General features: G+C 37.5%; 1 protein-coding gene across 3 annotated transcripts in view; it reads left to right on the plus strand.

Annotated features, from left to right (window-relative positions):
• Positions 1-26,830, plus strand: part of EXTL3 (exostosin like glycosyltransferase 3) — a 140,435-nt gene that overhangs the window by 103,017 nt on the left and 10,588 nt on the right. For 2 of the 3 annotated variants that reach the window (XM_041765343.1, XM_041765342.1), the window contains exons 4-6: positions 11,201-11,328; positions 19,393-19,537; positions 25,103-25,231. In XM_041765343.1, coding sequence (XP_041621277.1) covers positions 11,201-11,328; positions 19,393-19,537; positions 25,103-25,231 — 402 coding nt within the window. Of the gene's footprint in view, positions 1-11,200; positions 11,329-19,392; positions 19,538-25,102; positions 25,232-26,830 lie in introns of those variants that run through there. The other variant, XM_041765344.1, reaches the window with a different exon arrangement.

Here is a 26,830-nt window from a genome sequence, read left to right on the forward strand (position 1 = left end):
AGCCAACACTAGCAGGTATCAAGATGAGGAGGGTTGGGCAGCTCTCTCCCCTGTGGAGAAATGGCACTATTATGAGATGTTGTGGAGTAGTTTTCCTAACTGGGATGCAGACGTACCCCATCCATTATTTTATTATTAACAGCTCTTATAAAATTAGCAGTAGGGTGGTTCCCAGGCAATCTTTCAGATTCTCATCTTTCAGAGAAAATGATTTGAAATCAGCATATTTGAATCAACCCAGAACCCACATACCATTTCAGAAAATGATGGGCCATGTATGTTTCTCTGTGCTCAGGTTCTCATCTAAGCATTAGGCATAAATACTAAATATTTGTGGGCTATGAAATCTATTGAGCCCTAGGTTTTTTAATAGAAAGGGATTGTCTTAAGGGTGTCTCCTGGCACTTGTATATTAAAATTCCTCATTCTTGTCTATTAATTAGATAAAGGGGAAACTACATTGGATATGGCTTTAGAGTAAGTGTGACCTTTGTTGCCACCATCCTTTGGATACTCTTGCCTCAAATGCTTTAATTCTCATCAGTTCGAATGGCATAGGGCCTGGGCAAGGTGATTGGACTCCAATCCAGATGGGGTATTGGTGAAAGTGCCACTAGATGAAGTAGCTATCTTGTCAGAATGGTGTAGGGCCCCTGAACAAAGGTGATGGGGGTGCTGACTGCTCTCTCTGTCTCTTGCCTCTTTTGTAAATAAGTTGAATCAGGTTCCTTAGCTCTGGGAGCATAACAACAAAGACTATCTAATGGAAGTCAAGTGGAGAGTAATATTATGCCAAGGGATTTGAAAGCTAGTTCATTCCAAAAACAATGCAAAACTCATTGCATCTTAAAGATGTTTCTCTGTTTTCAAGTCTCTCTTGTTTCTGATGGCATGTCTGGTTTCCATATTTTTTTTCCCCCTGTATGGAATATCTTCTTTTTCTCTGGCTGCTTTCAAGACTTCTTCTTTATATTTGGTTTTTAGCAGTTTGAGTATAATATGCCTTGCCATGGTTTTCTTTGATTTGTATTCTGACTGGGGTTTGTTAAACTTCTTAAATCTGTCAAACTTTTTTCATCATATATTGAAAAATTTTTACTTCATTATTCTGATTTTTTTTCTGTTCCATTCTTTTTCTCCACTCCTTGGGGGGCTCCATTATATGTATATTAGACACTTTGATTTTATCCCACAATTCTCAGTGTCTGTTCATTTTTTTTAAACCTTTTTTTCTGGTACTGCAGTTTTGATCATTTCTCTTGATTTATCATCAGGTTCACAGACTTTTGTATCATCTCTACAGTTAAGCTCATCCAGTGAATTTTAAGTTGAAAATACTGTGTTTTCCAGTTCCAGAATATCCTTGTTTTTAAAATAATAGTTTCTGTTTCTCTGCTGAGATTTCCTTTTTTCTTTCCATTTTGAGTATACTTTATAGTTATGATAGCTACTTTAACATCTTTGCTGATTCCAACATATAGGTCACTTGGTGGATTTGTTTGAATTGATTTTCTTTTTTCTTGAGAGTCACATTTTTTGGTCCTTGGTACATCACACAGTTTTGTACAGTGTGAGTGTTATATTGTGAAGACCATGGATTTTGTTTTGTTTCTTTGAAAGGTATTGATATCTTAGTTTTTGGAAGCAATTTATTCAGTTGGACTCAAACTGCAAGTTCTGTCTCTTGAGCAGCAACTCAAAGTTTAGCTCAGTCCTTTTATCTTTTGTTGGTCTGCTTACAGACAGCACCAAGCATACCCACATGGTTTAGAGGTGGGTCAGAGGCTCGGTAGTTATACAAAGAACTTGCAACTCCCTCTATCTGGCTTTCTCTTTTCTGGAATTTCCTATCTTTTGAAGGGTTGTTTTTGCCCCAGACTCTTCCCTCTTGTTCTTCAGGCCAGAAAGACATGGGTGTTGTATGTGAGTTTAGCTGTTATGCATGATGCTGACTCTGGCCTGTTGTCTGGGTAAAAGCAACTGTGATTCTACTCATGTTGTTAATTCCTTCCCAAATTTCAGCTCCTCTCTGTAATTTGCCACCTTCTGCTCACTGTCCAGTGCCTTCAGGTAATTGCTTTTTTGGTAATTTTGTCCAGAGTTTATAGTTACCATATACAGGAAGTTTGGATCTGGTAGGAGCTTATTCGGCCATCCTGAAAGCAGAAACCTCCATGTAATCTCTTTTTGATACATAGTCCACTCCAAATTTTGGTTCGAGTTATTAACTTCATTCTAACCAATTAACACATCGTCCTTACTCTGTTATGCATTCTGGAAGATAGTAATAAATAGGTTGGCTTTATTTGGAGCACTCTGGAAATAAGAACACCAAAACTTGTCCTTATGGAGTTTGAAAACTTGGGTTGTTATGAAGGAGGACATGTTTCAGTTATTAACAGTGTCTTGCTCACTCAAAACACCACTCATCTTCACACTGCATACTTACTCATTTCTCAGACAGTCTTGTGGGCAGCCAGTTCCCCAATTCTAATGCTCTTTTCCATAAAAGCTACAGTTAATTTACATAAAGTGCCTAGGAAGGCCTCTTTGAAGAGGTGACGTTTGAGCAGAAGCTTGAATGAAGTAAGGGAATGGGCCATGTAAATTCTGGAGGAATAAACGGGGAATGGCAGATGCAAGAAGCTTGTTATGTTCAAGACACGGCAAGAGTGCCCTGTGTATCTGGGTGTTTGAGGAGAGCATTTGAAGGCAGGTTGGAGAAAGCAGAAGTCAGCACATGTAGGACCAAATAGGGCCATAATAAGGATCCTAGATTTTATTTTATTTTATTTTATTTTATTTTATTTTATTTTATTTTATTTTATTTATTTTATTATTTTATTTTATTTTTTTAAATTTTTATTTATTTATGATAGTCACACACAGAGAGAGAGAGAGGCAGAGACATAGGCAGAGGGAGAAGCAGGCTCCATGCACCGGGAGCCCGACGTGGGACTCGATCCCGGGTCTCCAGGATTGCGCCCTGGGCCAAAGGCAGGCGCTAAACCACTGTGCCACCCAGGGATCCCCTAGATTTTATTTTAGATGTGTTAGGATGCTGTTGGAGGGTTTTGAGCAAGGAGTAATAGGATATGTGTGGGGGAAAAGAGCAGAATAAACAGTTCAAAGGCTATTTATTGTTGCAGTAGCCTAGGGGAGGGGTGTTTGCAGCTTGGACCGGGGCACTAGTGGTGGAGAGGGTAAACTTAGCATATCACATCTCCCTTGTAGACTCCAAGGTCTCTGTGGAAGTGGTAAGGCCAGAATGCGCCCATTTTTCCAAATGAAAACTATATAAAGAGATATGAGATTATTTTTCACTGCCCCTTCTCCTTCCTTCTCAGCCCTTGGTATTAGAATTGAAAAAGGAGGATTTTATTTTGGGAACCTGATGTCATGCCATGGTGGTTATTGTCATCAGTCGTCATGCTGGTAGTCAACTAGGAAAAAAAAGAAGACTGGAAGAGAATTCAGTGTCATTTAATATTCAGGCTTGGGTCTCTGCCAGTCAGGCTGTTAAAGGCTTTACTTCTGGCTAGACCTCAGGCAACGGTAGAGATAATTCCAAAAGCTATTCCTTAGAAAGTTGATACACTTTATTTTTATCCATGTGCATTCTCCTTTAAAAAATGCTACTTGGATATATCAGATGATAATTTCCTAAAATTGTGATTTTGAAGCACAACTAACAGGAAAAAATTTGTCCAGCTTTTCCAGGTCCAAGATTAAAGTCTGGTAGACTTCATTCGGTATTGGTGTATCTGGGCTTGGTTTTTGTTTTTTTTGACATTTTATTTAGTAACTTTATAGCTATGGCTTTCTTTTTTCCATTCGAAAAGGGGCTGCATGACTGTAAAGGAGAATTCTATAAAACAAAGCTACCAGAAATCAGAAATTAATAGCAAAAAATTATAAATGTGTAACATAAAACAATTGCTGAAAAGTCATGTTGCATAAATGATTTCCTAATTGCTACAGATCAGTTCTTTAGGTAATATCTCCTCTTCTTAGTCTATATGTACTCTTCTTATTAATTCAAAGTAAAGAATCTGAGACTGAAATTTTATTGCTTTAGGTCACTTTAATTAATATTGAAATTAGAACTTAGGACTTCTGACCATGTTTTTTCTTTTTTAGCACATATTTTTCTTTTTTACCAAATCTAAATTTCTTGAATAAGGGTCAGTATATATATATACATATATATACATATATATGTATATATATATAATCACAAAATAAAACCACAAAATAAAATAGGAAGAGATGGTATTAATCTTATGTGATAATAAGTGTTAACAATTTTTGAGCATTTTCTGTGTGCTAAGTCAGCACTGTGTTGTGCTCTTCATGTGCATTCTCTCATTTGATGGTGAACCTCTATGCAATTTTACCTAGTTTCATAGGGATCACGTGTAACTTTTTGTCTTCTATGAGTTATTTTTTTTTTAAAGATTATATTTATTCATGAGAGACACACACACAGAGAGAGAGAGAGAGAGAGAGAGAGAGAGGCAGAGACATAGGCAGAGGGAGAGAAGCAGGCTCCATGCACCGGGAGCCCGACGTGGGATCTGATCCTGGGTCTCCAGGATCGCGCCCTGGGCCAAAGGCAGGCGCTAAACCACTGCGCCACCCAGGGATCCCTTCTATGAGTTAAAATAGACTTATAACCTAAAATATATTATTTTTTAATACTGCATAGGCCCAAATTTAAAGTTAGTTATAAATAGAAAATTTATATAACACAATTCATTGTGTTAACTTTCCTATTCTTTTCCCTTACTTTTGTGCATTTCCTTTTTGTCCCTACCACTTGGTGTTTACTGAACGAGTCCCTTGAAAAATCAAGGGATCTTAATACTACTTGACCTTTCTCTGTTGGTCACCATCACCTCAAGCTCTGTTTCACATGGGTTCTCACAGCGAGGTACATATGACTATGTGTTTCCTTTTGGACTCATTTTCTTGATTCTCAAGCTCTATGATGGGTTTCTTTTTTAAGTTATAGGAAAGGGGAGGATGGAAGACAAAAGTGAGTTTACCTAGTTGCCTGTATGATAAGGAGAGGAAATATAGTTTAGACCTTTTTGGTTAGAGATTAAGATAGAAGATTTTATTTAGAAGTGACTTGACATAAAGTTTATTCTCAGAAATGTATTCATTACAGAAGTGTATTACACATGTGTATGTTTTGAGGCTGGAGACTGTTGGCTTTGGTTGGGCAAAATTTGATCTTAAAGGAGAAAAAGGAGGGGCACCTGGGTGGTTCAGTCGTTTAAGCCTCCCAACTCTTGATTTTGGCTCAGGTCATGATCTCAGGATTGTGAGATTGAGCCCCACCATTGGGCTCCATGCTGGGTGTGAAACCTGCTTGGGATTCTCTCTCTCCCTTTCTTTAAAAAAAATAGAAAAGAAAAAGAGAAAGGATAACATTAAAACTGTATTTAAACTGCTGAATTTAGTCGGTGGCATTATGTGTTTTTATGGTCCTTTATATTTTCCACACACATTTTCTTTTTAAAATTTTTAAAAAGATTTATTTATTTGAGAGAGAAAGAGTGAGCACGTGTGCACATGTTCTTGTGAACCAGGGGAGGGGCATAGGCATAGGGAGAGAGAGAATCTCAAGCAGACTCCCTGCTCAGCATGGAGCCTGATGTGGGACTCCATCTCATGATCCTGAGATCATCACCTGCATCGAAATCAAAAGCTGACCACTTAACTGACTGAGCCACCCAGCAGCCCCTTCACATACATTTTCTAATTTTATTACTTCTCAGGTATATTTTACCTTCTTGTGTGTTGTTGGTCTACTGTATGACTTGGGTTAATTCACTTAATCTCTTCATGCCCTATTTTTCTTACTGACTTCAGAGACCTGCCAGTGGCTAGTCATGAGCTGCTTTTATAAAAGATTCCATATTTAAGTACTTCTTTTTTAATCCAAATTCATCCTGCTATACTTAAGCAACTATCACTTACTAATGGTTGAAATATTTTATTGTTCCTTGTTAATAGCATCTACTTACATTTCCATCCCTTAGATATTAAGAGATATTTGCTTACTATTAATTGGGCACCAAGTTTATCATGATAACTAATTAAATTTAAATAATTTAAAAATTATTTAAATTGATACTTTCCTAATTAATCTGGATTTGCTGATTCTACCTGGATTTAAAAGCCAAATGCCTTGTTAGCATACTAGGAGAAAGGATCCTATTAGAATAGTAGCTCTTTATCATTCATAAATTCTAGAATTTCTCAAGAACCAACTCGAATGTTACCTGAGGTTACTAATTATTTTTTGATCATGCATACACTTGCATACATTTGCATATGGTGGGGTTCCAAGCCATGACTGCTGTACTGTTCCATTGCAATGGGAAGAGAGGTGCAATGAGTAAAAGTCAAGGCTTTTATGAATGATGGTAAATGGGAGAACTAGTGAAGCATTTAAAAAAATTTTTTTTATTGGAGTGCAATCTCCAACATACAGCCTATCACCCAGTGCTCATCCCATCCAGTGCCCCCCCCAGTGCCTGTCACCCAGTCACATCACACCATCCCCCTGCCCACCTCCCCTTCCACTATCCCTTGTTCATTTCCCAGAGTTAGGTGTCTCTCACGTTCTGTCACCCTCTCTGATATTTCCCATTCATTTTCTCTCCTTTCCCCTTTATTCCCTTTTACTATTTTTTATATTCCCCAAATGAATGAGACCATATAATGTATGTGAAACAAGAAAAATGAATATTAGTGAGCGCTGCTCCTGACTTGATTGATAGTTGTAGGTTGGAGGATAGTTTTGCTGTAGAAAACTAGATTAAATATTAGGTTTCAGTATATAGATTGTTATAGTTTTGATATATAAATTATCAAGTCTTTATTCTATATTCTGAAAATAGAATTGACAGGGCTAAATTAGGCTTATTTCCTAGTCATTTGTTCATTCATTCATTTATAAAATGTTTGTTGAATGCCTACTGTATGCCAGGGTCTATATATTATGGTCAAGGTCATAACCAGTAATTCACTCAGTAACACGAAGATCAGTCTTCATGTTTACAGGTTACTAAGGTATAATCATATGGCATGAATAAATACACATTATTGTGGAAGAAGTTTTTTAATTTGAAAAACAAAACAACATCAACAAAAATGAGAATATTTCTTAAACAAGTCTTACTACTCTGGATGACTCATTTCTTTCATGTTCAACCTGCCATTTCTCAAACTCTTAAAGGCCAATGCTGATCTGCAGGTCTGCATTACAAATATTTAAGTTTTTTTGCCCTTATGATTTTGGTGCCAGAATGATAATGGTTGGTTTGCTGTGCTTGTGTCTAGCCATTAAACACTATAGCTTTGAAGTAAAACTGTTAGAAGAGAGCTTTTACTCTTCCCTTCTTTAATTTTAGTCTATATGTGCAGGGTTTATAATTGCAGGAATTTCTTTTTGGTTATGAGGAAAGGTGATTTTTCTTCAATAACAAACTACATTTATTCTTTGAAGTTTGCTGTACTGTCTTCTGATCATTGACTCTAAATCAGTGTGTCTCAGCGGTGGCCCTAATGACATTTAAGGCTGGATGATTCTTTGTTGTGGGGGTTGTCTTATACTTTGTAGGATTTAGCAGCATCCCTGGCCTCTACGCACTAGGCATGAGTAGCTTGCCCCCTTCCACCACCATTTGTGATAACCAAAAATGTCCACAGACATTGTTTTAAGTGTTTCTTGGTGGGCAAAATCACTCAGAGTTGAGAATCACTGCTGTAAATTCTTAAAGCAGATTTATTGACCACAGTTGTTTGTTAGCTAACCAGAAATAAGCTGCTGCAATTCATAATGTTGTGTTTCTGTGAATCCTGAAATATTTTCTTTTATTCTGATGACTATTGTATCAGTTCCCTAATCCTGAAAATCGTGCTGCGATTCAGCCCAGAGGAATTGTGCCGGGATGAGCAGAGGCAGTATGTGTACTGCATTTCTGGAATCCATAATAGTTGTTGTTGTTCCTTCTTTTTTTTTTTTTTTTTAAGATTTTATTTATTTATCTGGAAGAGAGACAGGGAGACTGAGCATGAGAGAGAGAGAGAGCACCAGTAGGGAGAGATAGAGAAGCAGGCTCCCCACTGATTAGGGAGCCTGATTAGGGAGCCCGACGTGGAGCTCAATCCCAGGATTTGGAATCATGACCTAAGCCAAAGGCAGATGCATAATCTATTGAACCACCCAGGTGCCCCCATAGTAATTGTTCTTAATGGACTTGACTCTTAATTGATTTTAATAAACTTGCTAAAAAAAATGGATGTGAAATCTAGGCTAAAACACATTTGGTATTAGATCTTCAGTTCTAAGTCTTCCAAAGAACGGAAGCAGGTCCTCTTGATTTCATTTACTTTGTAAATTGGATAAAAATTTTGGAAATGTTTGTGGCCTTAGATCACAACTATTTTAGTTTTTGTTGTTACCTCTTGTGCTTAGAGTAGGTTAGGTTGTTTATAAGGTTGTCAAGTTTGGATGATAAGCAAGTTCCATTTCTCCACACAACACGGTGCTGTATTCACTTAGCAGAAAGGGTGCTTGCTTATCTTTGTACAACAAGGAAGTGGTGGAGTTGGAATTTGAATTTAGGCTTTTCTGATTGACTCCAAAGCCTTGCTTTTTCCTCTACCAACCCTCTCAAAATTTAGTGTGCATAGGAATCATCTGGGGAATTTTGCGGGTTCTGACGTGGTAGGTTTGGGGTAGGCCTGCACTTTTAAGAGAGTTCTAGGTGTGGCCCATGTTGCTAGTATTTGGCTCACACTTTGAGTACTAAAGCTCCATGCTGTGTTCCTGGATTACTAATTTTGCTGTAGATAATCCTCCTGGTGTCTAACCTGCAAAACTGTTAATCTACAACTGAATATTCAAGAACTGGATTTTTCAGTTATTTCTTCTTCATTTTAAGCTATGTGTATTCATTGCTAGAGTTGAGCGAGGAGCTTTGTTCACCTGAACTGACAGAAATGCAGTTCTGTATTAAGTGAATGCTAGGCGTGTTAGGGAAGTGAAATGAAGTACCAAGGTTGTTTGTTGGGTGTGGCTGAGCAAACAGCTGCCATAGTTCCATTAATTGTAAAGTGGACATTATTAACATTTTAACATCTCTGGGTGCATCTTAAGATACATGGCATTTTATGGTTGCTGAGGTTGGCATTTGGCTTCTGCTACTTCTGGCCACTTTCCTGCTCCCTGGGGATGGAGCCCAGCAGCTGCTATGGTGAGTATTTGATCATCTCTTCCTCCTTGCTCTTCTTTTCCCGTGACCCAGACCTCAGTGCTTTGTTCTGTACCTGCTGAATCTGGGCTTGGGAGACCTAGGCTTTAACCCCAGGGATCTTTTTATACTGGTCAAACATGCTTCAGGGAAAGGTGAATTTCCATGTCTGTCACTGTCTGATATCTGTTCTCTGTAGTAGCAAATCTGTTACATATCCTTTCTTGTCTTGGGAGAAACTCCTCTGTGGCGAGGCAGAGTCTTAAAAAGGTCTCTAATAAAGTGAACATTCTAAGTGATAAACTATTTCATGTGCTTATTGGGCAGCATTTTTTCTTTCTTGATGGTACACAGTGCATTTTCCATAGGGCTCTGGTTTGATGAGATTTCTAAATTTAATATAAGTTTAGCAGAAAAAAGACTGCTTTGGAGTTAGAAGGCACAAGTTGGTGTCTGGCTCTGCCATTTGGCCGTGTACAAGATAAGAGTTGGACTCCAAGGCTCTTTGAGCTCTGAAGTAATTGGATTCTAAGTGTGTTAGAATGAATTAATTGAAGTATGTGGACTCTAAAAACATAGAAGTGATTCATTTTGAAGAGGGAGAAGTGACAGGTGTGTGAGGTAGGTCTCTAGGGAGAGTAATTCTGACAGAAAAATAGTAGAAAAAGTATTTTGAGCTGAAGAGCCAATATTTGTGAGGCCATAGGAGTACCTTTGAAACCATTCATAGACTTTTAGACCCTGCACGTAATTCCATTCTTCAAGCAAGGTAGAGCTTCCTCTCAGTACAAGTAAATTTCTGTTGAAAGTAAGGTGACCCTTTCTGTTTTTCTAAAAAGATGATTCCTCAGGAATTTCTCTTTGTTTTTTTTTGAGACTAAAATGATAGTTCCTTTTTTGTTGGATTAATTAGATATAGATACCATAAAAATAAAAGGACTATTAAAGTACTGAGTATGGTCATCCTCATTTCAGTTTTGGGCAAGTTGAATAATAATAGCTACTACCTATGTTGTAGTAAACTATGCTTATCTAAATTTTAAAAAAATTATAGTGTAGTTCTGTTTGGGCACTAATCTTTGTTTAGAAGAAAATACTGCTTTGTATATGGATCATTTTGGATAGAAATTCTTTGAATTGGGATTTGCTGTGGACACAGCTTTTAGTTTTTCTGAATTAGGTACCCCTTGAAAGAAAAAAAGCTTTTGTATGTGTAGTTAGTACTGCAGGTGGGAATTGCAAAGGTGAGGTAATTAACCTCAACTGGATGGGCTCTCCCTCTCTCTTTTTTAAAATACCAGAAAAAGGCCTTAAAATTAGGCATCAGAAATGACACAGACCCAGGGAATTTCTGAGTTGGGTTTTAAAATTTATGAGCAAGCCTGAGGATTTCAGAGCTGGGAATTATAACCTCAGTTCTACTCTGCCACCTTGTGTTCTCTTGGGAAAGTTATTAATTTCCCTAGACTATGTTGCTTATGTAAAATAATCCTCAGCTTTAGCTTGTTTCACAAGAAAATTAGCAAATGAATAAAGCTTAAAATATGAAATATTTATACATTTGCTAAATTATAAGGCAGTTTCTTTTTTTTTAGATTTTATTTATTCATGAGAGATACAGAGAGAAAGGCAGACATAGGCAGAGGTAGAAACAAGTTCACTGCTGGGAGCCCCATTCGGGACTCCATCCCAGAACCCCAGGATCACAACCCAAGCCAAAGGCAGATGTTCAACCACTGAGCCACCCAGGTGTCCCTATAAGGCAGTTTCTATTCCTGAAAGGCTTATGCTAGGTTTTACAAGCTGTAGGCAACCAGGCATGATTATTTAGTAAATTCAGTCACAGTCTCCTTTGACCTAAAGGCAGTTTTGGTTTTGCATTCTATAATGCAGCATTGATCGTTAGTGTTTTTCCTTCTTCCTTACAGGTTGTCCGTACTGAGAAGAACAGTTTGAACAATCGATTCTTGCCCTGGAATGAAATTGAGACAGAGGCCATTCTGTCTATTGATGATGATGCTCACCTCCGCCATGATGAAATCATGTTTGGGTTTCGGTGAGCAGCTGATTTTCAATTGAGAAACACCTTTGTTTGCAAATGACAGAAAACTAACTCAAACCTGGATTAGGCAGCAAAAATAATTTCTTGGCTGATAGTTACAGAAACCCTCAGAGTTAAAGGCTGACTCAAGACATAGCTGGATTTTGGGTCTTAGATGATATTAGAGAACTCCATTTCTCTTCATCTTAAGGTTTTGCTTTCCTCTTTGTTGCCTTTGATCTTGCAAAGGCTCTTTGTTTGAGACCAGGGAGATGGATTCTGTGATTGACTAGACTAGGATTACCTGCCTGGCCCTGGAGCTGCAAGTACATCATCTTAAAACCACAAACCACATGGACTGAGTGGAGGCCAGGGTAGTTTCCTGAAAGAAATGTGAGGTTTTTGTGTTTACAATGTTGGGGAACAGCTCCCAGTCAGGCAGAAACAACATGTTAGAGCAATGGAATGGTGCCAGAGTCCCGGGGCTTGAAAGATTTAGGAAAAAATGGTGTTAGGTACAAAGAGCCAAGAGGAAAAAGGGGGAGCAGGAGGAAGTTCTGATGATGACAGTGCATGACATTTGTTGAACCCATAACTGTGTGCCAGAGACTAGCTGAGCACTTCATGTGATTCATCCTAAAACTTGATTATGTAAGTTGTACTCACCTCCATTTTACATAGGAGTAAATTAAGATCCAGGAGAACAAAACTATGATGCTAGAAAGTAAGTGGCAAAGCTGGAATTCACATGCAGGTTTGTCTGACTCCAGAACCTGGAATCAACCACTAAACTAACTATACTGTTTTCTTGAATCTTAGTAGTTCTTACTGGGGCTTATATATCCCAGTTGAGGGAGCATTACAGTTAAGAGAATGCATTAGATGAGGGCTATTCAGAGTGTGTCATGGAGTGGTAGGCAGGCCATGGACACTTTATTATCTGTCCACGGTGAGGTAAGTATAAAAATTGAGGGTAGGCCTTAGAAACTTTTAAAGCAGTTTAACATTTACTGTGACATCCAAGTTTGTGATCATTTTCTCACAATTCGTCGGTAGTATTTATTGAATACAATTCAGATGTCCTACAGTTCACTCATTTAAGTGTATCATTCATTGGTTTTTCGTATATTTACAAAGTTATGCAACCATCACCATGATCTTTTTAGAAATCTTCATTACTCCCAAAAGAAATCCTGTGTACCAATAAGTGGTCCCTTCCCATTTCCCTCCAATCTCTCTAAGCCCTAGGTAACCATTAATCTACCTGTGCTCTATACATTTGCTTGTTGTGGACATTGACTATAATTGGTACCATATAATATGTGCGGTTTTGTAACTGGCTCCTTTGACTTAACATAGTGTTTAAAGGTTCATCCATCTCATAGCATGTGTCAGTACTTCATTTTGTATAGATATACACATTTTGTTGGTCTCTTTATCTGTTGATGGACTTTGGGTCATTTCTGCTTCTTGGTTATTGAATAATGCTGCTATGAAAATTCATGTACAAGTGTTTGTATTCACATTTCCTTTCTCTTGGAAACATAGGTTGGAGTGGAATTGCTGAATTGTATAGTAACTCTTTAACATTTTGAATAACTGCTAACTTGTTTTCCGCAGAGGCTGCACCATTCTGTATTGCCACCAGCAGTATATAAGGATTCTAATTTCTCCATGTCCTTGACAATACTTGCTATTTTTCATTTTTTTATTTATAGAGATTCTACTGTGTGTGAAGTGGTATTTGAATATAGTTTTCATTTGCATTTTCCTAATGACTAATGATATTGAGTATCTTTTCATGTCTCTGGTAACCATTTGTGTATCTTCTTTGAAGAAATGTCTTTTCAGATCCTTTGCCCATTGTTATTTGGGTTGTCTTTTTATTGTTGAGTTGTAAGAATTTCTTAACAATCATTGGAAATTCATGGTTTAGCTTCTGGTATAGAACTGGAGAATTACTTTTGGCTGTACTGCCTAATCTTTTATCACCCTGACTCTTCTCATTTGTTTGGGCATCTCTGATCTAAGAGCTTTTTCTTAACTTTCCAATTTCCTTTTTTCACTTGAATGGGAATGGAGCAGACCTAGATTCAAAAGGAAAAGGCAGCTATAACAAGAACTCTCCCCTCAGGCAAAAAAAAAAAAATATGGGTTTGGCAAACTTCAACTTAAGAAGCAAAGAAAGAGGCAGATAGATTCTTTTTTTTTTTTTTTTTAAGATTTATTTATTTATTTATTCATGATAGACACGCACACACACAAAGAGGCAGAGACACAGGCAGAGGGAGAAGCAGGCAGCAGGCTCTCCGCTGGGAGCCTGATACGGGACTCGATCCCGGGACTCCAGGATCACGCCCTGGGCCAAAGGCAGGCACTAAACTGCTGAGCCACCCAGGGATCCCCGAGGAAGATAGATTCTTAACAGACAGGTAAAACACAGGGGCCCCAAGAGAATTGAAAACATATGCTCATATTAAAGCAGTACATGGATGTTCATAGCAGCATTATTTATAATAGTCAACAAGTATAATCAACACAGAAGGATAAATATCATATGATTCTTCTTATATGTCAGATCCATGGTGACAGATAGTAGAATGGTGTTTGCTGGGGGCTGGAGGAAGGAGGAATGGGGAGTTAGTGTTTCATAGGCACAGAGTTTCAGATTGGGAAGATGAAAAACTTCTGGAGATGGATGGAGGTGATGGTTGTACAGTGTGAAAATGTGCTTAATGCCATTGAACTGTGCACTTAAACATGGTTAAAATTGTAAATTTATTACATATATTTTGCCACACACCACGCAAATCAGTTGTTAAACAAACAAATGAAGTGTAAACAGCCCAAACATCCATCAGCTAATGAATGGATTAAAAAAAAAAAGGTCAATATATCCATACAACAGAATACTATTTAGCAATAAAAGGAGTGAAGTACTGATATGAGCTACTGTGTGGGTGAATTAGAAAACAGGCTAAGTGATAGAAGCCAGGTGCAAAGGCCACATACTGTTTGATTTTGTTTATATGAAATGTCCATGTAAGGCAAATTGATGGAGTCAGATAGATGAGTGGTTGCAATGGGCTGGGGACAGAGGGAGATGAGGGCTGAGTGCTAATGGGTATGGGGTTTCTTTCTAGAGTGATGAAAATATTCTGAAATTAGATAGTGGTGGTGGTTGCACAACTTTGTGAATGTACTAAAACCCACCAATTCAAATGCTTTTACATTGAGTGAATTTTATGGTATGTGATTTATATCTCATCAAACTTTATTGGGAAAAAGAAAGAAAGAAAAGACAGCACAAGCTTAAGAGGAGGTATGGGATTATGGTCTGGAAGGTGGGTTTCTCTTCCTGGATCCAAGTATCTCTATTGTCTTGGAGTGAAACATTTGAATTCTGCAACAGGACGTTGATCTTTTTCTCTGTAATATCATGGCTCTGCTTTATGGGTTTTCTTTTCCAAAGGGAAAACTAACCAAAACCTTTTCCTTTGCCATGGTTTAGTATAGGTTCCTCAATATCTTGTTTTGGAGAGAACGAAAAGTCATATATACTATCATAATATAAGATAAATACAAGAAACAGGGGGCTTAGAAAAGAAACTCTTGTTTTTTAGATAGGTAGGAAGCAAAATCTCACCTTATATTTTTTTACACATTTTGAATTATTCATTGGTTTTACACTTTGTTTTTACTGCATTTCAAATCATTTGATTCTTAATGAACTAGAAAGAACTAATATGGACTTTATCATACAAAGAGACATTTTCATTCTTGATGGTTATACTTCCATGTTTTCTTTCTTACATTAAATGTAATACTTTACATTTATGTACATTATTACATTTGCATTAGATGGAAGTATACTTTAATATACTGTAATACCTTAAATATTTACTGCTTTAATCAAAACTGCTTTGCCAAAGTTTTGAAGATCATGAAATCAGCTTTTAATTAAAAATTAACAATAATAGGGTACCTGGGTGGCTCAGTCAGTTAAGTGTCCAACTCTTTATTTCAACTCAGGTCATAACCTCAGGGTGGTGGGATTGAGCCCTGTATCAGACTCTATGCTCAGTGTGGAGTCTACTTATCCTTCTCTGTCTGCTCTTCCCCCCTTCATGCTCTCTGTAACATAAATAAAATCTTTAGAAAAAATTAACAGTGACATCTTTTGCTTCATTCAGGTAATACATTAAAAAGTTGTTTTGATCTCACACACTTGCTTAAAAATATGTCTTTATTTAAAATATATAGTATTTGGGGGTGCCTGGGTGGCTTATTCAGTTAAGTGTTTGCTTTTGGCTCAGTTCATGATCCTGGTGTCCTGGGATTGAGCCATGCATCCAGCTCCCTATTCAATAGGGAGTCTGCTTCTCTCTCTCTCCCCCTGCCCCTCCCCACCCTGCTCGTGCTCTCTCTCTCTCACTCTGCTCTCTCTCTCAAATAAATAAATAAAATCTTTTTAAAAATGTAGTATTTGAAAGGTTAACTTTTTTTTATTAAACTGTACTAATATGGAAATGTGTGGTAAGTGATGTGTCAAAGTTCATATCACAAAAAGGTTGAATTGATGTATTTATTTCTAAGATGATAATATTTAAATTTGAAATCTAAATAGAAGAATATCACTGACGATTCAGGTTATTCAGTGGAATACTATCTTGATTTCATTATTTCTAAAATTTTCCTTAGTTTTTCAAAGTTTCATTTATCTAGCAAATTTTCTGTTTTGAAGTTTGAGCTATAAAATTACCTTTGAAAATTTCTTCCTATTATAGTGTGTTAGGGGGCCCCTGGGTGGCACAGTATGTTAAGCATTGGACTCTTGGTTTACCCTCAGGTCATGATCTTAGTTAGGATTGTGGGATTGAGCCCTAGTTCAGTTCCAAGCAAGGAGTCTCTCTCCCTCTCCCTCTGCACTCTGTACCTCCCTGTGCTCTCTCTCTAAAGTGAATAAATAAATCTTTAAAAAGATAGTGTGTTGATAATTAGAACATTAACTCATTTAAAGAACAATTCATTAAAGGTAAAGTATACCAAAGCCTGACCTGTAATATGGCATATACATTCAAAATATTTATTCAAGGGGTGCTCGGGTGGCGCAGCAGTTGAGCATCCGCCTTCAGCTCAGAGTGTGATCCTGGGATCCGGGATCATATACCACATCAGGCTCCCTGTGAGGAGCTTGCTTCTCCCTCTGCCTGTGTCTCTGCTTCTCTATGTCTCTCTCATGAATAAATAAATATTTAAAAAAATTTAGTGCAGCACAAATTTGAGTATGATGTTAAGGGATTGATTACATGCAACATTTTTATATGTAAAATTGTAGCATTATTTATGGTTGGTATTTTACTTATTTTTTAAAAAAGGTTTATCTATTTTAGAGTGCATGCACATGAGTGGGGGAGGGGGAGAGGGGGAGGAAGAGGAGCAGATTCCCTGCTGAGTGTGGTGCCCATTCAGCTAGATCTGAGATCGTGACTTGAGCCAAAATCAAGAGTCAGACACTTAACCAACTGAGCCACCACTGTCCCTATAGTTAATATTTTAAAATGCCTAACTTCCTTCCTTTCTTTCTCTCCTTTCTTTCTTTTTCTCCTTCCTTCCTTTCTTTTCTTTTCTCTTTTCTTTTCTTTTCTTTTCTTTTCTTTTCTTTTCTTTTCTTTTCTTTTCTTTTCTTTTCTTTTCTTTTCTTTTCTTCCAGATTTTACTTATTTGTTTGGGGGGGGGTGGAGAGTACAAGTATGGGGAGTGGCAGGCAGAGGGAGAGGGAGAAGCAGGTTCCCAGCTGAGCAGGGAGTCCAATATGGGGCTCGATCCCAGGACTCTCAGATCATGACTTGAGCCAACGACAGATGCCCAATTGACTGAGTCACCCAGGTGCCCCTTAAATGCCTAACTTTCAAATATCCACTGAGGCCATACTATCTAAAACTACTGATGTACTGTCCCAGGAATTTAAGCCTTTATCTGAGTTTATCTCATACCAGTACTACTGCTACTTCTTTCTTTTTAATATCGGTACTTCCATATTGATTTTTCCTTATTATTTAATAAATAACGTGCAGTTGACTGTGTAATGATTGACAGCCCTTAACAAATTAGATATGTTATCTTTTGATATCATGTAGCCAATGAGATTCTGGCTTATTGAGAACTTGTTACATTATTGATAGCAACCAAATCAGATGATTGAAATATTGTTTCCTATTCTGCTGCTTGAGGACTAGTAGGAGCAATAGGCATTTGAAGAAATGAGCATTTTTAGGAATATTGATAATATTCAATATTATATATTGAATATCCCAGTGTATATCCCAGTGGTATTTATTAGCAATTCTTACATTCTATAAATATCAAAATATATTGAAAACATCTTACAGCTTTTAGGTTAGTCATTTGGAGTTATTTTTAGGAAGTAAGTTAGGGCTCAGGTAAGACTTGGGTAGGAGATGCCAGAAGGCCCATGAAGAAGGCGGTTATATTGTGATACAAGTTGTAGTTTCTCATCTATAGGATTTGATTAATTGCCTTCAAACTTAATGGAGGAATTCTTTTGGAATGACATCTTTTGTGTTTTATGAATTAAAGTTCTATGTGAGTGATGAGAGAGTTCCTCGAGCAGTTTATTTTTTTATTTTTATTTTTTAAAAGATTTTATTTATTTATTCATGGGAATAAGAGAGGCAGAGACACAGGCAGAGGGAGAAGCAGGCTCCCCACAGGGAGCCCGATGCAGGACTTGATCCCAGGACCCCAGGATCATGACTGAGTTGAAAGCAGATGCGCAGCCTCTGAGCCACCCGAGTGCTCCTCTTGAGCAATTTAAATCTTGTTCTGGAGTGAGCTGGATTAGGGATATAGCAGTTTTTTTTCTTTACAAGACTCCTGAAGCACTTCTTTAGGGCCATAGTGTTCTATAGAGTATAAGTGCTTTCAGCTTTATGATTTTAGCCTGTTAAGTTGGGGAACTGATTTTCTTTGCTCTACCTTATCTATAAATTTGGGGGTGATATAAAAGTTTATCATGAAAACATGCTGTCTTTTCAATGTATCATTTTTTTTAAAGATTTTACTCATTTGAGAGAGAGAGAGAGAGTGCAAGTGTGCACATGAGTGGGGGGAGGGACAGAGGGAGAGGGAGAAACAGACTCCCCGTTGAGCAGAGCCCAGTGTGGGGCTTGATCCCAGGACCCTGAGATCATGACCTGAGCCAAAGGCACATGCTTAAGTGGCTGAGCTGCCCAGGTGTTCTTCAATTTATTATTTCTTGCATTTATGAATCTTTCATTTGTATGGTCCTGTAGATCACTTTTTTGTTTTTTTTATTACATTTTTAAATTTAAATTAAATTTGCCAACATATAGTGTAATACTCAGTGCTCATTCCATCAAGTTGGATCACTTCTTTTGATGGTACAGGTTTCTGCCTCAGGTCTGCCCAAATCAGGAACTAAGACTGTTGCACCTTACTCCAGGCAACAGTCTCCTGTGGTAAATCAGTGTTCTGCAAGCTTTTTTCTTTTTATGGTGTATCTTCCAGTAAGAGAAAAGTTAAGTATGTAATATACATAAATTATATACAAGTCCTATTGTGCTCATTAAAAACAAAACTTTTCAGAAGAAAAATAAAAATAGAAAATAGCACAGAAAAAAATCAAAACTGTTTTGAGAATTAAGATTAAAAATAAATAGAACTAGAAATTGGTATCTTCTTCCTGCTTCTTAGCAGATTGCTGTATGTATGTCATTTTGGAGACTCTTTAGTTATCTCCTTTCCTATTATTCTGGCTGATTCTTTCTGTAAAGGCTGGAGAAGTGCTGGCTGCCAGATGTTAGAAGAGCAACAAGCAGATGGTTATTAAAGAAGTTACATGTAGCACTGTTTGCTTGTTCTTACTCAGTTTGGCCTGTGATTGATTTACATTATTTAAAAATTTTTAAGAGGAAAAAAGAAATAATAGCCCAAGGGGGCCAGAGCCTGCAAAATAGAGGCAATAATTTCAACTGTTTCTGAACATCTTAGAACTTTGTACTCACACTCAGTGTGCATCTACTTGTGTTTTCTGAGGGTGTGGAGAGAAGCACGGGACCGCATTGTGGGTTTCCCCGGCCGTTACCATGCGTGGGACATCCCTCACCAGTCCTGGCTCTACAACTCCAATTACTCCTGTGAGCTGTCCATGGTGCTGACAGGTGCTGCCTTCTTTCACAAGGTAAGAAAATAGTTGGTAAGATTGTTGTGAACTTGGTTAAGAGTGAGTCTTTGTGTGTTGGTGAAATGTTGCCCTAAAGTTAGCCCTCCTAATGTTTCTTATATGTCTCTTTTATGCCAGATGTAAGTTATTTCTATTGTTAAAGATTGTATACAAGATGCTCAGAGCAACTCTGGAATAAAAAGTTAAGGTGGGAAGGCTCCCTGCACAATTGCATATAGGCTATTAGGGAAATTAGTTTGTCTTTTTGGGTGTTGGTTCTTCTTTTGTACACTTGAGAGCTTTCACTGTTGTTTTACCATTGCCATCTCAGATATGGCCTGGTCAGCAGAAGGCTGGTTCTCTTCTGACTCAGGCTAACCCATCACCATCTCAGACTCCAGCATGAGCCTCTGTTGTGGTTTTGCAAGTTTTGTTTATTCCTTGGAGCTTTCACCATGGCATACATCCCAATTTTTATTGAATATCCAAAATGCAAACCCCTCTAGTCAGTATTTCTCTCCTGTATTGTTATTGCTAAGATTTGTGTGTGTGTGTGTGTGTGTGTGTGTGTGTGTGTTTCTGATTCATCTTTCATCTGGATCTTTTCTGTTCTGTAAAGCAGCCACTGGCCACACATGGGTATTGAGTACTTGAAATGAGACTGGTCAGTATTGAGATGGTTGTTAAGTGTAAAGTGCACACCAGATTTTGATATGTTAAAATGCAATTATTTTGGATACACTGGGTTAAATATATTCTAATTAATTTTACTGTGTCTCTTTTTAAAAATGTGGCTAGTCGGGATACCTGGGTGTCTCAGTTCAGCATCTGACTTTGGCTCAAGTCTGTCTCAGGGTCCTGGGATCGAGTCCTGTGTTGGGCTCTGCTCTCAGTAGGAGGTCTGCTTGTCTCTCTCCCTCTGCCCTGCTCATGCTTCCTTTGTATATCACATATAAATTGATAAAATCTTTTAAAAAGATGTGGCTATTAGAGAATTTAAAGTGACAGATGTGACTCACATTATATATCTTAATGTTGCTCTATACCTTCCCTCACAAGTACTTCTTCTGGGCTCTGAAGAATCCCTCTTCTGAGATAGTCAAGTTGCCTGCACCCTCCACTTCACAGAATGCCTCCTCTATCTCCTTGATCTGATTAAAATACAACTATTCTTTAAGGCAGTGCTTCCCCCTTACCTTGTTCCTGTATTTCTTCCAGGGACAGTGATTGAGTCTAGTTATTTCCCCAGATATGTACTTTGGAACAGAGAAGGTATTAAAAAACCATTTTTATTGCTTAACGATGACACTTCTAGACAATTCTCAGCTTTCATATAAAATCTAGTTTGAGGCTCATAGCATCTGTCTTTTTGCTGCCATCTAGCAGCCGCCTACCAATTTTTTCCTGGTCATCAAAGATATCGGCACATGGCCCATTCCCCTGATCTCCCCTCCATGCTCTCTCTTATTTTGGTCAATTTCATTGCCCTCATGGAACACTCATGCACCACATGGTTTTCCGCATAAATGTCGGAAGTATCTCAGGCTTCTAGCTTCTGTATCTAATGCTCTTGTTACTTTGTGTCTCTTCCCTAGATGTTCTCTCATATCTCAAGGTCTTGGCTGAGTACCTATAGGCTGATAATTTCTGTGTCTGTATTCTAGCTTTGTTTGTTCCCTGAAGCCTGTACTCATATACTAATTGATTTCAGAACCTCTCCTGTGTGTCCCTCTGATACTTCAAACTGACATCCCAATTTTCTCTAGTCTTTGTTATATATTTCATATTTCAGATGCTGGCATCTTGTGACCCACCTCAAACAGAGCCTTGAGAGTCATCTTACTAGGGACATTTTGAATCAGCCTAAGAAATCATTACATTTTCAGCTTTTTTTTTTTCTTTTAAAAACTTAATGTGTGAAGTTGTTATGCTTGTCCCATTCTTCAACCTCACTCTTGTGCTTATTTTCTAAACATGTGTGAGCTTTGGTTAGGATGGGGGATGCTAGTAGAATTAGGAAGTATCTGGCTGAGAAACCATACTTAACTAGGAGTCCTTTATTTTCACATTGGTCATCTGAGAAAGAGCGACCAATTTCAGCATTGTCTATTCATACCTTGAGAATTTATTGGTCTTCTAAAAAGTCTGCCTGTTCTCAAATTCTTTAAAGTTACAATAGCCAGATCCCCTCAGTTTCAAGTAATAAATAAATTACTTAGTAAACCTTAGAATTTTTTTTTCTATTTGAAAAACTAGAGCAAAGGTTATAAAGTAGCAGCCCTCAAGTCTGTGGTTTACAGAAATGTTTATTTAGTCCCCCAGTGCTATCCCATACACTGCCAAGTTTTAAACACCAGAGAATTTTACAGAATCATCTGGACCTCAGTAAACATGAAGACCAGGTTGGACTTGGGCATTGTTCCTGCCAGGCACCAATTGGCTTAAGCTGCATAGCCACTGTTCCCTGTAGATAGGCGTGTATGCACTTACTTGCTTCACGACATTTTATTTTTCTTTAAAATGTCACTTACCGAGGCCCCAGCATGGCTTAGTTGGTTGAGCATTTGACTCTTGGTCTTGGCTCAGGTCATGGTCTCAGGGTCCTGGGACCGAGCCCCACAATGAGCTTCACACTTCTCATGGTGTCTGCTTGGGATTCTTTCCCTTCCCCTCTGCTTCTCCCTCTGCTCACACTCACTTGCTCTCTCTCTCTCAAATAAATGAATAAAATCTTGAAAAAAATGTGATTTATTTACTTACTTACCTTGTTTGGTCCTTGAAAGCAATGAAGTTGGTCATCCTTAATCCAGAGATCAAGTTTTTTTTTTTTAAGTTTTTTTAATTATAAACACCTATCAATAAAAATTTTTAAATGTGTACCACACAGATGTGTATACTTATTTATAAATTAAATTTATATATGTACTACTGTACTTATGGAAATTTTTATAATGTTGAGATAAAGGTGAAATAAAGTTCCTTTTTTTTTTTAAGATTTTATTTATTCATGAGAGACAGAGGGAGAGAGAGAGAGAAAGAGAGAAGAGAGAGAGGCAGAGACACAGGCAGAGGGAGAAGCAGGCTTCATGCAGGAAGCCTGATGTGGGACTTGATCCAAGGACTCCAGGATCATGCCCTGGGCTGAAGGCAGGTGCTAATAAACAGCTGAGCCATCCAGGGATCCCCTGAAATAAAGTTTCAAAATATTCTCACTGAATTCTTAAATTTTAGTGAAAGCAATATGATTGAATATGCTTTATTTATTTAAAGCGTTTTTTAAAAAGATTTATTTATTTATTTGAGAGAGAGGGAGAGAGTGCAGAGGGGGAGGAACACAGGGTGAGGGAGAGAGAGAACCCCAGGTAGACTTCCCACCCAGCAGGGAGCCTAATGTGGGTCTTGATCTCATGACTCTGAGACCACAGCCGGAGCCGAAACCAAGAGTCAGACGTTTAACTGATTGAGCCACTCAAGTGCCCCTAACATTTCAGTTGTATTTTTTTTGTTTTTTTCTAAAGATTTTATTTATTTATTCATGAGAGACATAGAGACATAGGCAGAGGGAGAAGCAGGCTCTCCAGGGGGAGCCCGATGCAGGACTCAGTCCCAGGACCCGAGATCACGCTCTGGCCAAAGATAGACGCTCTGGAACACTGAGCCACCCAGGTGTCCCAACATCTTGTTTTAATTACAGTTAGTTAACATAAGTGTTATATTAGTTTCAGGTATATTATTTTTAATTCTGATTTGACACTGTTATGGTAAGTCAGGGCTCTATTTCTAAATTAAACACATTTTGGATAATTGATTTTAGTCACTGTTTCTGTATTGCTGTGCTTATTAAGTCATGATGCTCATCCACTAAATGTGTTCAAATTGGACGAGAATTTTCATCTTCTTTATTGCCATTTAATTTTTTTTTCAGCAAACTAATGAGAAAGTGTTACTTTTTCTTAGAGTAGGTTTTAAATCCATTGAAACTTCATTTAAAATATTTTAAAACAGCTTACAAAGTTTTTATATGATTTAAAATGTATCAGTATGAAGGTGTTTATTGATTTATGGCATCAATCATAATCACATGATGGTGGAAATACTTCTAAATATTTGTTTTCATGATGCTTTCTCCATTTTTATAAAAAAGGCAGTTTTTCTTGTTATGTGTCCTTTCCCTTGTTGAGTATATGGATTGTGTTCAGTAAATATATTCTCATTACCATACTAATGACAGCACTGGACATTTAAGGGATCAACAAATTGCAATTGTCTGTCTTTTTATAAAAGAAAAATATAATAATTCATCTTTTAAGTTGACCATCTTTTAAGTTCTTTGCCACAAGATAACCAGCAAACCACTGTGTGGTACAAAAATTTTCTGATCGTTATTTCACTACATAGATTCTAACTATTTAAGGTAATAAAATATATATAAATCAGTTTTATTGGGCACCTCACCTAATCATTCAGCAGCAGCAGCATTGCAACACATCATAGTTAGTATGTGCCTTGTTTATAGCATTTGTCCATTTCTGTGGCATAAATATTCTTACCATGGTTGATTTCAAGTTATAGACAGGAGTCACTGAACTTGTAGTTGGGAAAGGATGGGGAAGTTCTGTAGTATTTTCACCATATAGACGATAGACATAAATAACCTCAAGATAATAGTAAAATGTAATAAACAATAGTAAAATGAAGCTAAGAAATGGTGTACTTTAGGTATTTATTGGTTATTAATATAACTTGTTTAATTTTAAGTTTATATAATTATATTTTTAATAATGGCTATTTTTCATAAAACCTTATGAAATTCCTAAGCAGTCTCATAAAATTCCTGAAAATTTATCAGTTGGCATTCATTAACAGGTGTGAGCCAGCTTTAGCATACCATGTTGTGGGCTTTTCAGGACATTTTAAGACCATAAGCCTTTATTCTGGGTGAGATGAAAAGCTATTGAGGGGTTTGTAGTGACATATTCAATTGGACTTATGTTTGAATATGATCACTCTGCTGTGCATAGAATGGACAGGAGGAGAGAAAATATCGGAGCAGGGAAACTGTTTAAGAAACTATATGAATAATCCAGGCAAGAGATGATGGTGGCTTGGAGCAGGGAGTAGCCAGTGGCAATGGTTAAGAAGTGATCAGATTCTAGAATCCATAAGTGGAGGAACTGAGGGATTGGATGTTTTATGGCTCTATAACCAGTTTTCCCCCTTATTCATCTCTTATTGCCATTGTCACAGATAGAATGCTGTTCAACTAAACCACTGTCCGACCTAATTTGATAAATCATTATATTATTGTAAAATCACTGAAGTACGAAGGACCTCAAAAGCGGGTGATAATGGCAATTTGGATGGGAGGATTCTTTATTGCAGAAGATCTGCCTTATAGGATAGCATTCCTGGCCCCAACTTCCTAAATAAAGGGAGTAGTGATTCCATTGATGATTGTCACACCAACCTCCTCCCCACCCCCCTATGCTTCCTAACAGCCCCTAGATCCATGTATATTTTGGCTGAAAGCCAAAGAATTTTGGCCTCTAACAGACTATGTGATTCTTTTTCTACTCCCAACAGTATTATGCCTACCTGTATTCTTACGTGATGCCCCAAGCTATCAGAGATATGGTGGATGAATACATCAACTGTGAGGACATTGCCATGAACTTCCTTGTCTCCCACATCACCCGGAAACCCCCCATCAAGGTGAGGGTCCCAGTACTTATGGGATTGGGGGGTGCATGTATACTTAATTCACTTATGTTGCAGTAGTGTGGATCGAAGCTCACCATACCTCAGAGTCCTCATCTGTAATTGTCTTTGGGTTAATTTTTCTTTGAGTTGTTAATATATGGACTCTTCACTACTAAGGCATAAATGGACAGAACTCAGGGGGTTTGGAACATCGATGGGAAAAATGTTATGTCTTTAATTTTTGTTAATATCCTAACTGGGATTTAGCATTCCCATCAGTTAGGAAACATGTGTCAGTTCCTAAGAGTATTTGCAATAACTGTGATTTGTCACTAGTAGAACTCATAGATATTTTCAGATCATACTACTTTTGTTGCTACATCTTAAAGTATTATTTATGTTCATTAGTACTTTATTTTTTTGTAAGATTTTATTTATTCATGAGAGACACAGAGAGAGAGAGAGAGGCAGAGACACAGGCAGAGGGAGAAGCGGACTCCACGCAAGGAGCCCGACGTGGGACTTGATCCCGGGTCTCCAGGATCAGGCCCTGAGCTGAAGGTGGCGCTAAACTGCTGAGCCACTGGCGCTGCCTGCCACTGGGGCTGCCCTAAAGCAGTGTTTTCTAATCATGTGACCCATCAGTAAAAAAATTTTGAAAGTGCAACACCAATGTATTTATAAAATACATTTATATATTTTTGTATATATATGTTATAAAAAACTATATTACATAATAAAACATACAAAGAAAGGAAATTAAGAAGGTTGATACAGGAGCTATCTTATAAAATGAAGTTTAAACATTTACTTAGCCAATATAATGGATTATATTTTATGTGGGAACATTCCAGGTAATTTAGTCTATGAGAAGTATTAGTGTCATGCACAGTAATAGGAAAATCCTTTAATAGATGTTGAGAACCTCTTTTACCAGAGAATTAAGATGTTTACTTATGCTTCCTTCCTCTTTATTACCTAAGCCACCCATCTTCTAAATGCTGAGTTTTGAAATCCTTTATTCTGAATGAAGCCTATTTACAGTCTAGATCTTTCTCCTTCTTGAAAGATAACATTATTCAAACCAATAATAAGAAATTAACTCCCTGTTCTCTAGTCAATTTTGTGAAGATATTAACATTTTTGAAAGAACACTGCTCATCACATAAGAGTCATATCTTCTCAGTCATAACAAGGAAAAGGATAGTAAAAATCTGAAGTATTTATAGCAAAAAAAAAAAAAGAATGACTATTTTACAACATAAAATAGTATAAATATCTGGCACTATTAAAGTTAGGTAAAATTAGTTAAAATATTTAGTTCAAACTGATTCTATATTATCGAGTATATAACTGGACTCAGAATTTGAAGACATTCTTAATTTATTGAGCTTTTGATTTTTTTTTAAAGTAAGCTCCACACTCAGCATGGGGTCCAGTGCAAGGCTTGAGCTCACCACTTTAAGATGAAGACCTGAGCTCAAATCAAGAGTCAGATATTTAACCGACTGAGCCATCCAGGCGCCTCTACTGAGCTTTTGATTTTAAAAAGTCATCTTACTCTTGAATCAAATGCTGCTTATATTCCCATAAGGTTGAGAAAATTCACAG

This window comes from Vulpes lagopus, chromosome 8, assembly GCF_018345385.1.
Source record: "Vulpes lagopus strain Blue_001 chromosome 8, ASM1834538v1, whole genome shotgun sequence".
Classification (NCBI taxonomy): Eukaryota; Metazoa; Chordata; class Mammalia; order Carnivora; family Canidae; genus Vulpes; species Vulpes lagopus.